The 13475-nt window shown below is 45.8% G+C and overlaps 1 protein-coding gene across 6 annotated transcripts in view; it reads right to left on the bottom strand.

Moving 5' to 3' along the window:
* The window catches only part of LOC147631447 (exocyst complex component EXO84B-like), a 72082-nt gene that overhangs the window by 24580 nt on the left and 34027 nt on the right, over window positions 1–13475 (bottom strand). For 5 of the 6 annotated variants that reach the window (XR_015267588.1, XR_015267587.1, XM_086809844.1 and 2 more), the window contains exon 4: window positions 11482–11997. Coding sequence is in view for 4 of the 6 variants with exons in the window: in XM_086809844.1 (XP_086665970.1) it covers window positions 11482–11997 (516 nt within the window). In the remaining 2 variants the exon portion in view is untranslated. Of the gene's footprint in view, window positions 1–11099; window positions 11297–11481; window positions 11998–13475 lie in introns of those variants that run through there. The other variant, XM_086809847.1, reaches the window with a different exon arrangement.

Here is a 13475-nt window from a genome sequence, read left to right as displayed (position 1 = left end):
CAGGAGACCAAGCCATGATGTACCTAGACAGAGGATCCTCACAGATTTCTTCAGCACCAGCACCAACAGCCCAGCCCACACACCTCCTGATACCTCCTCCATCGGGCCATCATGACACCAGCCACGCTCCCAGGGAGTTACCATTGATAGAGCAGTCGTCTTATGTCGTGCTCGCCGGCCACGCCCACCAAGATCCTGCTCCATTCTAGACAGCCCCATGGCGTAGATATTTGATATGAGGAGAGGGCAGCACTTCAACAGATCAGCATACATGGATCTACTTGATATACATTTTCCAGTATTTTCTACTCAGTATCATCTATGAGTCTTACTTACAGTTCTTATAACTGCAAGATAGTCAGTTTATTGTACTTTTCAGTTTCATTTGGTTGTTCTCTTTGATGAGACACCAACTTCAGATGTACTCTCAGTTTTGGTCTCATAGGCCATCATGGACTCTTAGAGACGTTAATATATCATTTCATTTTGGCCCATTGGTTCCTTAGTAGACGCTTAGGGCATCCCAGCATAGACGGAGGTTGCAGCGGCAGATTCGGATTATTCTTGCGAGGCATGCGAGACACCCAGTCAGGGTGCTGACCACAGAGGATATTGAGGAGATCCGCCAGTGTCCGATGCGGCACATATTATGAGATGGAGGTACCTCCATAGTGTACCTTCCAGTTCCAGTTTCATTTTCTAGGTGCCAGTAGTATCATCTTTATTTTTCATTTTCTGGGTTTTTTTATCCAGACATTGTATCAGATCCACCATGATGTAACTTTTGGTCTCATAGGTCATTATGGCCTTTTGAAGACGTTAATATAACATTTCATTTCATTTCATTTCTCTCTCTCTCCTTATTGGAGAGAGAGAGAGAGAAAGAGAGAGAGAGAGAGAGAGAGAGAGAGAGAGAGAGAGAGAGATATTAAGCCTTTTGAAGACGTTAATATAACATTTCATTTCATTTCATCACTCTCTCTCTCTCTCTCTCTCTCTCTCTCTCTCTCTCTCCTTATTGGAGCTCAGATGCCATCGAGAGGCTCTCCTACGAGCTAGGACAGCACACCAGGATCCACCCCGCCTACGAGCCATGACAGATTTTTTCAGGGCCAAGACCACCCCGGTAGATACGACCAAGACCTCCACTACCCCCTCGGCGAGCCAGACGTCCCATAGACATCCTTCAGGAGGAGTCACCCTTGACAGAGCCATAGCACTTTGTCGAGCGAGACGCCCACGCTTACCAAGACCTCCTCCACGGCCGCTTCATCACCGGTGGATTAGAGCCATCATCACCCGCCACAGGAGACAACTGCCCCGGCGCTTTAGTTTCTCTATCTTACAGCACCCCATGAGAGAGATACTGAGATGAGCAGATTACACCAGTCTAATGCTAGTTGTAGATATTATACACTTTTGTTGTACCTCAGTAGGAGTATTTTCCTTTCATAGCTGTTTAGGACTGTTTTAGGACTTTTTCTTTTGTCCTTTATGTCTTACTTTTGATGAGACACCATCAGCTATGTACTATGTTTTGGTCTCATAGGCCACTTTGGACTTTCGCAGACGTTAATATATCTTTCTTTGTTTCTTTCTTTCTTTGTCTCTCTCTCTCTCTTTTCACACACTCACACCATGGATCTCTTTGATCCTCCATAGCTTAGGCCTGTACCTATGCAAACCCTAACCCTAACCTACAATATCAGTATCAGAGATTTTTAGAGTTTCCGCCTGTCTAAGCCTTGCCTGCTCCGCCCCAACAGAAGAGGCGGCACTACTGGCCAGGTCGCCACCTCAGTTCTTTGCCTTGCCACTCATCTCCACCTGCCCGCCTACGCTGGCTCATCTCCGCTCTTTGCCGACTCTAACAGAGCCTGCAGCTAACGTGGCCGCTCATCGTCACCGCGCATCACTTGCCGGTTGGCCTCCTCATCGTCATCTTCAGCCAGTGCTGGCTTAAGCTGCCCTCTGTAGCCCGTTATCGACCTGCTGCAGCCCACCTCTACAACAACATGCTGCTCATTGCTGCCACTACACACTACCATGTGGTACATAGAGATGCAGATGCGAGGTACATGTGGGTCCGAATATGCAGAGAGGGGGTCCGCGAGCTATATGTGGCGGTATGCTACTTTCCCCCAGCCTACTCCAGGTTTGCACCATCAGGAGAGTCGCCCTATATACCACTATATGATGATATCATGAGGTTTGCCAGCATGGGAGACATATTACTATTAGCAGACTTTAATACACTTTCAGGCACAGAGCAGACAGAGCTGTATGATACTCAAGAGTCAAGAGGCTATGTACCGGGAGATCATGGCAGAGGATGTAGGGTTGCAGAGATCAACACAAGATGAGGGGGAGATAACAGATTATGGCAGGCATTTTCTCACACTCGGGAGTGTACATGGGTTGGTCATATACAATGGCTTATCGAGATGGCAAGGATCAGATGCTCTCACACACTGGAACTCTAAAGGGGGGAGCAAGCACAGTGGACTACTTGATGGGATCTCCTTCATTGAACCTGATGTGCAGGGTTTCACGATTTCCAGTAGGCCCATTGGTGGCATAGCAGCCAATCAGGCATACCTGAGTTTCACACTAGTAGGTAGATCCCCGAGAGAGAGGCCAAGCCACTCATCTACCTAGGTACCCGTGATATCAGTTTACACGTGAGACAGTTGGGGTTTACCGAGATGCAGTATCTGATGGCTTGTTCGCTTTAGACCCACATAGCCCTCAGGACGAGATCATGAGAGGATTGGTAGGTGTACTACATGCATCCGCCTCATATCCGTGTCCCTGCACTATGATCCCTTCCACCCACCCCCGCAGCACTGCCCCACAGAACAGTTGGTATAATGATGAGTGTCGTGAGACACGAGCACAGCTACAGCGTGAGATTGCCATTGGGTCTCACACGCATAGACAGGCCAGGATGATCTTTTGGCGCCGTGGGCGGAGGAAGAAACGAGCCTATCTGGCTAAGCTAGAGGAGATCTACCAACTCTTCCTCGGGAAGGACAGCAAGAGGGCATGGAAGATGTTTCCGGAGAGACACCCTAGTACTCCGATTACTGCACCTGAGGCATGGCATATTTATGCTAGAGAGCTATATGATGCACCACGACATCCCCCCACCCCCCCTCCACTGGGAGCTAGGCCGGCTAGCAACACCTTTTTTACTATGCGGATGGTGATAGATGCGATAGACACGTTACAGAATGGAAAGGCATAGGATCATGATGGGCTAGTTGGAGAGCACTTCTCATATGCACGAGACACTTTGGCTCCGCTCATCGTACATGTGTTTAATCGTGCCATTTGTGAGGGTTTCCCGACAAGCTGGACAGAGCATATCATTGTACCACTCTTTAAGAGTGGGGACCCCATGGTACCAGGTAACTACAGGACGATCATGATTGGTCATTACTTGGCCAAACTATATGGCTCTATATTGGAGTCGGACCTAAGCCGATGGGCAGAGAGGCATTGTCATCGAGCACATGGACAGGCTGGCTTCAGGAGAGGATTTACTACCTTGGATCACATACTGACACTTCGGGCACTCGGGCACTTATTGAAGAGGGCAGGGCATAGAAGAGAAGGATATACTGCTGCTTTGTGGACTTCTGCAAAGCCTTCGATACCGTACCACGTGCCGGGCTTATGCACAGATTGCATGACATTGAGGTACCCGAGGATAAGCAGTGGGGGATATATGCTTTGTATGAGTCTGTGACAGGTAGAGTCCGAGCTCCAGGCGGACTATCTGATAGGATGACCAGCACGATAGGGGTGAAGCACGGATGCCCGCTATCGCCCACCCTCTTTGGATTGTACATTGATGCGGTCTCTGATTATGTAGACAGATTGGGAGGCCCAGGGGCATGCCTAGCAAGGGTGTTGATACCCATCTTGTTATATGCTGATGATATTGTTCTAATCTTAGACTCTCCGGAGGGATTACAGAGACACCTGGAAGCATTACAGGCTTTCTGTGCAGATAAAGACCTAACAATGAACCTTGTGAAAACCAAGGTTGTGGTGTTTAACACCACACAGGCATGGGTGAGGAGATCAGAGCCTCAGTTCACTTTCCGAGGGGAGCCGGTAGAGTACGTCAGGTCATATGTCTACTTGGGAGTTACTTTCACAGGACCTCGTTTCTCCCTGAAGGAGGCAGCAGCACTTAGATTAGCTCGAGGGCATGCAGCCTTGGGGGCACTTGAGAGGCAGTGTGCACACATACATTTTCACAAGCCACGCACCAAATTGTGGACGCTTGTCACACCGACTCTCCTGTACAGAGCTCCAATTTGGGGGCCCAGTATACATCAGAGATCTCAGAGAGGGAGAAATGAGGGATGGAGGCAAATGGAGAGACCACTGATTATGATGATTGCCTGCATGATTCGGAGCAAGTCATCAATACCACATGAGATTGTTCGTGCTGAGCTGAGTGCCCCACTAGTAGTAACCAAGGCCCTATTCCAGGCAGTTACCTTTTTACAGCGGCTATGGGAGCTCCCTCAGTAGAGGTACTCCCGATTGACATTGATCTCATCCATACAGTTGGCAAAGGATGGAGATACTCATTGCTGGTACACTCAGATGAGATCATGGTTTGCGGATAGAGGCATTACCACCCTTTCAGTACAGTCTCGATTGTCCATTTTTGGATCTCACCCGCTCAGAGCAAAACCGCATGATCAGGATGGATATCATCAGAGTGGACACAAAGAGGACATGGACTAGCCCCCTTGAGCCCTTAGGCACGAAAATGGCTCATTACAAGAGCCATTTTTTACACCTCTCACCAGATGATTTTATCACCCGCCTGGCGTACATGGAGGTACACCTATCACATGGGATACGTTGTGCCATTGGACAGATCCAGACCTCATCACACCAGCTGCGGATTGAGACAGGACGATATGTGCATCAGATCTTGGATGACCGCATTTGTCAGCTATGCTACCAGGAGGTAGAGACAGAGGAACACTACATTTGCCGATGTACAATCTATTATGAGATCCGAGGGAGATATCACTACCTCTTCCGAGAGGGTTTTGGGCCGTTACGCAGGGTCATGGAGTTTGAGGATCAAAGATGCCTGGGGTTGTTTCTACTTGAGCGCTCAGGAGATAAAGAGAGACCCTCTTGGCAGACAGGAGGCCGAGCCATGATGTAGATAGACAGAGGACCCTGACAGATTTCTTCGGCACTAGCACTAGCAACCCAGCCCACACACCTCCTGATACCTCCTCCATTGGGCCATCAGGGCACCGACCACGCTCCCAGGGAGTCACCACTGATAGAGCAGTTATCTTATGTCGTGCTCGTCGGCCACGCCCACCAGGATCCCGACCACGGAATCCTCACCATCGCCAGATCAGAGCCATTATTGCTCGGCATCAAAGGCGCCTACCTCGCTTCTACGACCTCTCCATTCTAGATAGCCCCATGGCGGAGATACTTGATCTAACGAGAGGGCAACACTTCAACTGATCAGCATACATGGATCTACCTGATATACATTTTTCAGTGTTCTACAGTATTTTCTACTCAGTATCATCTCGGAGTCTTACAGTTCTGTTCTTATAACTGTAGGACAATCAGTTTATTGTACTTTTTAGTCTCATTAAGTTGTTCTCTTTGATGAGACACCAACTTCAGATGTACTCACTGTTTTGGTCTTATAGGCCATTATGGCTTCTTAGAGATGTTAATATATCATTTCATTTCATTTCTCTCTCTCCCCACCATGTGGTTTCACCCACCATAGCCATGGGCTGTCCAAAACCCTAACCTAGGCCCTGTACCTTCAAATGGTATCCGAGCCAGGTTCTCTCGCTTCCTCAACCTATCAGGATCCTCTAGCGTCGCCTACAGCTACCTAATACAACCACTGTTTCCATCTGGAGGTTTTCTGCCCAAACGTGTGCTGTTGACGCCACTTCACTGCTGCTGACAGTGCCACCTGTGGGCTATCGCCTCTGGTGCGTCTATTCTCTGCCTCTTCTGTCATGTCCTCCACTGGCTACTACCACCTTCACGCTGTCGTCTGCAGCCACCTCTGAAACGGCTCCACCGTCGAAGCCTCTGTTGCCTGCCATCGCGACCGCCCTCACCTGGAGCTGCTCTTCCTGGTCGCCATCAGCTTCTCGTCTGTGTACGCCAAGCGATTGCAAGTTGCCCTTCAAAATGTTGCCTGTGTGAGGATCCACAGAAGTAATAGCATCATTGCCTTTGCGATTGCCGGAAGGAATAGTAGGTCTGGTGGCAGAGTCTTCACCTCTTCACGATGGACAGACACACAGAAGGTCCGCTTCATTGCTTGGGGCACCATTGCCTGGGCAATGGAGGTAGGCCTGGTGATACACTCGAGGACAATGGTACAGGTTTCGCGCTAAGGCTGTTGCATTACTGTGTCACAACCATCAATAGCCACAGAAGTTTTACCAGAAACCAGAGATGGAAGCTCATTAGCAACATCGCCACCCACACACACCTAGCATGCGCAATGCATGTCAAGGGTGCAACCATCCCTCTCCGGGACTCTTTCCCTTTCATTTGGACATGCATAATTCACACCTTCTATGGCCACCATAGTTGCAAGCATTCTTTGCATTCGTGCATTCGCATTCGAGAATGCCGAGTTTGCAAAAGAATGCATTGAGGGTGGATGCATTCGCATTCGTGGCAGGTAAAAAAATTAATTTTTTTGGGCATAAATAGAATGTTCAAGAGTGCTGGAAATGTACTCAATACTCATATTATCGCATAAAGAGTGAAGTACATAAGTCAGAGTACTAGACTGTAGTCCCAAGGCAAAGAGCCCAACACACTAAAAGTGAAGTGTGCTCACACGGGGGAAAAACCCTTGTCCAGCCAAGGTAAAAAGTGCCCGTGTGTGAGGGGTCATGTACATGGTGAATCGTGATCATTCATCATCTTCCTCTTCAGAGGAAGAAGATGAAGTAGCATCCTCATCTGTCTCAACAATATCAGCTTCAGCCTGCTCAGTACCAACTGCATGCATGTCCTCTTCTTCCTCATCCTCCATAGACTCACGAGCCTCTTGTGAAGAAACAAGTCTCTCATCATCTTTCTCCTTGTTGATCATTTCCAAAGTTACCTCCACTTTCTCATACCCTCTTGCCTTGATTTTGGAAACAAGTCGAAGGTTGGTATGTATATATACAAATTTCTCAGTGTTTGAAGGTTTCAACTTGTTCCTCTTTTTGGTATGAATGAGTGAGAAAGTGCTCCAATTTCTCTCACATGGGGAAGATGTAGTTCCTTGAGAAAGCACTCGAATGGCAAGTTGTTGCAATTTAGGGGTGCTTGCACCAAAAGACTCCCACCACTTTACCCCTTCATGCATTCTGCTTTCATCTAGAGCAAGTGGGCGAGAAAAAGTACCCTTCAATGACCTGTAATTATCCAACTCATCCATCAATGCACCTTGCTCAACAACATCTCCATGCGTATAACGCTCAATAAATGTCATCCATCCATTTTGCACCTCTTCATCTGCTTCTTGTCCCTTGCCTCTCCAAATTGGATGCAATACATAGCCTGTGGCATGAAGAGGAGAGTGCATCATGTCCCAACGGTCAACACATAAAGCCTTTACTTGGTTCAATTTGCATTCATCAACACCTGTCATTTTTTGTATGCTTTCCACCATCCTATCTGTGAGCTCATAAACTAATCCCATGGTGGCTCCCTCCCTATCAGCCATGCGAAGAATCTTCAAAATGGGTGCCATTATTTTCACAATCTGTCTTGCATCCTGCCAAAATCTTGTCTCTAACACTTTGCTTGTAATCTCCAAGCCAATAACTTTGTTCTTCACCTGTTTTGCATTTGTCCATTCATCGCTTACAACCATCTTCCTCAAGCCAGTGTAGACTCTCTCATCTAGCAAGTTTGACAATACAATAAATGTGTAAGCAAAACGTGTCTCTGCTGGCTTTAAAAGCTCCTTCTTGCTGTACCTTCGAAACATGTCCAAAAGAGTTGGCTTCCTTGTTATAAACTTCACAATCTTCTTTGCCCACTCAAGAACGGGGGAAACCCATGTCAAGCTGCCAATGTCTTCAAATAGCAAATCCAAACAATGGCATGTGCAACGCGTAAAAAAGATATGAGGCCATTGAGCCTCGACAAGCTCTCCCGCAACCACACAATTTGATGCATTGTCCATGCATACCTGCACAACATTGGTAGGACCAACATGAAGAATAGCATCTTTAAGGATATTAAAGATGAACTCTCCCGATTTCGATTGACCGCTTGTGTCAACGGCTTTTAAGAACACACTGCCATAAATACATGATGCCAGCACATTAATGATTGGCCTTTTCTTGGTGTCGGACCAGCCATCACATACAATTGTACATCCATATTTCTTCCATTTATCTCTTATGCCAAGCAAATCTCTATCTATGCATTTGACTTCATCACTCAACTCCTTAACACGCAATGCCTCATATGAAGGTGGCTTGTATGAGGCTCCAGCTTCGCCAATGGCTTTGACCATATCCAAAAAATACGGACTTTTCACTATGCAATGAGCAATGTCCTTTGCATAGAAGAAACGCCGCACTGTAATTGTTGCATTTTTTCTTGCTTGCAATTGCCATGCTGCTCCCAATTTTCCTTGAGAATGGCTACCCTTAGAGACTCTTTGTCTTTTGTTTGCAGAAACTGCCTCGTTACATGTACTAGAAGAACCACATACATTTGACATTGAAGCTGCCACATTTGATACATCCTGAGCAGCATCCCCCAAATCCCCCACCGCATCATCAATTGCCTTTCTATCATACATAGGGTCAGCTTTGACATGCAATCGCCTGCATATATCTTTCACATCCTCTGGGGCATGCTCACATTTGTCCACACCGTGCCCTGAAATGGCTAGGATGTGAGCACGAATTCGCAAAGGCCCACCTATCCACTCATGAGGACAAAATTTACACCTGCACTGATACATCCCTCTTCCTTTCTTTTCCAAGCGGGTTACATATTCCCACTCCGGTCCCGAGGATTTTCCCATTCCCAAATCTCCAAGGCTTGAAGGCAGGAAGTCCTTCACTCGGTAGTAGAGACTCGAGAGAAGCTCGGGAGTCGGAAGCTCGCGGGTCGGAAGCCCCTTGGGCGGCTGGGCCTCGCTGTGGCCTGTGGGTGAGTAGAGACACGCAAGGGAGCAGAAAGCGTAGGCGTGTAGTGCTCACTGCTCGCTGCTGGAGCCTGGTCGACACTGGACAGCGCGCAGGGAGCGGAAGAGCGTAGGCGTGTAGTGCTGGTCGACAGCGCGCAGGGAGCGGAAGTGTACGCGTTATGTTAAAACTGCCCAAAAGTGGCCCAATTCGTAAGTGTTAAAAAAATTGCAGGTAAAGTTTGCAAAGGGATGCAAATTGCAAACGTTTGCAAACGTTTGCAAAGCCTTGCATTCGAGAATGTTTGCAACTATGATGGCCACTAGGAGTGTCTACAAGGAAACTCCCACGTCATGTGTGAGCATTGAGCATCCTTCCTGCGCACTTGGAGCCTGGGATCATTCCTCACCCATTGGGACAGTGGCATTGTTTGGCACGACAGGACACCAGCATGGCTCTTCCCTCTTCCCTCTTCCCTGTATGTAGCCTCCCTCCAAGAGCAACCAGCCAAGGAGGGACCATCCCTCCCCTCTTTTGTACATCACCTTTCTAGATGGCAATAATCTGCTATTATGCAGATTATGATGCAGTTGTATTTCTTTTTCCTGCATAAAGATATCTTCTTCAAAAGAGAAGAATTGAAGACCTCTTGGTCATATGCCTCTCAAATTTAATTGCTCACCTTGATCCATTTCATTGCCTCCCAAAACGAGAAGACCTTGCTCATTTATTGGAGGCTGATTATTTTTCTTAGGACTGGATACAAAGCTAACCACGGTGATTAAGGCCAAAAACATGTGTTCTGTATCCCAAATCTCACTTAAGGCCACTGGAATGTCTCCTACAAAGGGAGACCAGATGGACAACACATAGCACAGGTACTAGTAGTTACCAGCTGCAAAACCCATACTTAAAACCCCTGTTAGGCCTCAAACAAGGTCATACTGTTTTTTGTTCTTCTCGAACTTCTGCAAATCTACACATAAGAGCCCTCCCCTAGTACATAACTTACTGTCTCTCAGCTTTTGCCACTGGATGAGAGTGATCACATGTGATCTATATGGCCCCAGCTCACCAAAACCAAGAGGAGCCCATCAGATACTACCTACGATCTTACTGAAGTCCACATCCTGTGTAAATGTGCTCTGGGAATCACAGAGTGGATCCACCATACTCGGGAAATAATGAAGGGAACACCACCAACATATCGGTTGACAAAAACTGCAGACACAGTCAACTAGGTTTTGAATGTGATGTGACACAAGTCAATAATAGCGAAGACGTGATAGGATTTTTTCAGGTGCTCTGCCAAACCCTATCGATATTATTGATTGGAGCAAAACCCTAGCAGGCATAGAGTTCATCCTTTTCTATATACTCCATATTGTGTCTTTACAGCTATCGTTGATATGGTAACAGTAATAATTAATACATGCATGAAGGGAAATTGAGGCTTGGACAGCAAGGAACTTACGATATCACTGGCAGATATCATCTACTTCTAGTTTGAAGTATTAATGGCAGTGAGTTAGCTTTTTGTTTTCTCTATTATATTAAACTCTACGAAAAGACAGCCATAATGTCATTTAAACCATTGTGGGGCAGAGTACCAGAGTACTTTTCTTTATGTTATAGTCTAAATCAACAAAACCACATCTTGTTCCTTAGAGTAGACACCCTAGGAGAAACCAGAGATAAAGGCCAAAGACCTGCTTCTGCCTGGACAGTAATATAAGTTCCAGCCTTTGCCCAGCCTCCATGTTCACCTCCACGAGAACATGGCTGCACTTTGAAACACCAGAACCAAACATGAATCCAATGGTTCACACTAGCTTCAACCACCTAACGATCTAGACAGGGATTGGGCACAAGTCTCCAAAGAGACAACTATGTACTTAAACCAAAGGGTTGTGTAGTAATGGAAAAAGCTCACAACATTTTTTGAAGCCATAACCATGTATCTTTTGACATGCAAGAACTAGATGCAAAGCCGTGTAGTCCTTAAGCTCTCATAGTCTCCATGACCTACCATACAGCAAGCCACATCTCACAGCCCTTTGGCACAAAGTTTCATCAAATTCCTGGCACTAATAGCAGCTTTGCACAGAATCTACCTGTAGAGGATATGCAAAGAAAAGGGCAATATTACTTAGCAGAGATGTGACACTCTACAGCTAATAGATTTGTAACACAGATGCTTTACTTCAATGCCATCCAGTTTATGTACTTTGATGTGATTGTTTTATATACATTTTTGAGAAAAAGCGCATCCAAATTGAAAAAGAAAAAAGTTCCAAACCTCAAAGAAAGCTGAAGGCTTCCATTTTCTGGATTGAGTAGTAGACTCTTCACTGCTCCATCCGAAATTTGTATACACATCAGACTTCAGCTTAGAAGAAAATCTGTTGAGAAAACCTTCTTCTTGAATTTCAGAAAAGCGATTCTGAATTTTTGTGACCACCTGCTGTAAACGGGATTTGCAGATCACCAAGTCTTGAAAACAACCATCATCCATGAGTGATTGCTCTCTACAATTGATCTGGCCTCCTGTCAGAGCCATGAGTGCAGCATATGGGAAACAGTCCTCTGTGAGGATTGCTGCATTCACTAGAATGGCAATCTGCTGATCTAATGTTTCAGCACTTTGTACCACTGGATGACCTCGTCCTATCTTATTGTTGATGTTTTCAATACTACCACCAGTCATTGCCTTCAACAGTGACTGCATGTAGGAGTTGAAAAGACATGCCAGGCCATCTACGACTGAACCCCCCATATGCATCTTTGATAGAGGTGCACTGTCTGATGCAAAGTTCTGCACTGAAACATTAAGACCAAGTCATGTTCAATCTGAAAGCCTTACCTTTTCCAAGCAAAACATTTGTATAAACCCAGGGTACCAAACATGCTTCATCCAAAAAACTTTATAGTTATTTACAGCATCTTCCTAGAATCATATGACTTTTAATCCATATATCATCATGGACACCTTTGACAGGCTTCAGCATTTGTAAGTTGCAGCTTTAGAGACTATAGTAATTGCATTTAATGCATTTATCATCTCTGACCATGATTTAAAAATGGTAGCGGTCAGAAAGTCAGGAAAATTTAGATTCTATCTTGTGTTTTCAACTCAGGCCATGTTTTGTAACATGAGATTAACTTTTTTTCATCTGATCTCTTCCTGGAGAACTACCATTCTAGCTAAGCATGAGGGTGGTTTTGGAATTATTGATACAAATGTAGCAGACTTGGCTGCCCGTACACTAAGTGGAAGCACCAGTTACATCACAACAAAAGAGGTTATACTCTAGGCAGTATTTATACTCTCAGGAGTCTACACACAAACTAGGGAGAAGCACAAGTTCTCTACCTCTCTCCACTAATCACACACACACACAATGAACCAAAGGAAGATCCCACAGGTATGGAACACTATTACAACTTAAATCAAAACATGACAGAACACACGAGTACACCAGGAACACCCAAGCACCTCCTTATGAAAGTGTGATACAATAGACTCACTGCACCATGAGTACACAGAGGTAACAAAGTAAGAAAACCACTGACAATCAATCCAGTAACCTTGGGAAGTCCTAGGGCTAGCCTATTTGTATATGAGGAGCACTTGACCCTTTGGATCACCCAAAGTGCTGGGTATCTCCTAAACTAGGAATACCACCATTTGGTGGAGTTGTAACTTGGTTGAACACAATGTTAATCAATACACTTAAATACACCAAGATTTAACGGACAACATACTCAATACAAGAAGTAATTTGCTGAATTGACAAGAGATGCACAATGAGCCAGAACCACCGGCCCCTCCCTCAAATAAAGTATATTGATCCTGGGAGAATCAAGTACATAGTGTCATGGGCATTTCTGACCAGATTTCCATACCAATGCATATGAGTACACTATTTCAAACAATGTAGTTGTCGGTATAGACTTGCAACTCACACTACCCTCTCAAGTGCCCATGTTCCCTACCATTTGCTCTCTATTGTTCCACCAACACATGGTAGCAACAATCTGCAAGAGAACACGTAGGACAAGAGAACAATACACACGGTATGTGATCATGGAGTTCGGTTCCTCCCTCCTGCTTGAAAAAGAAAGGCTGAAATTAGGGTTTTTCAGCAAAAAGACCAGAAATTACAGCAAAAATAAGAGCTGTTTTGCTGAATTTCAGTCATTGGGAATGTGTGGGAGAGTGAACACCACCAAGAAACACTCTTGTAAGCTTGGAAAACACACTAGCAAGCTTGGATATGGAATTGGGAAGGA

The sequence above is a fragment of the Cibotium barometz genome, chromosome 15, assembly GCF_041138505.1.
Source record: "Cibotium barometz isolate CiBa-2024 chromosome 15, ASM4113850v1, whole genome shotgun sequence".
NCBI lineage: Eukaryota > Viridiplantae > Streptophyta > Polypodiopsida > Cyatheales > Cibotiaceae > Cibotium > Cibotium barometz.
The sequence above is the reverse complement of the archived record's forward strand: the minus strand, read 5'-3'. Positions and strand labels throughout refer to the sequence as shown.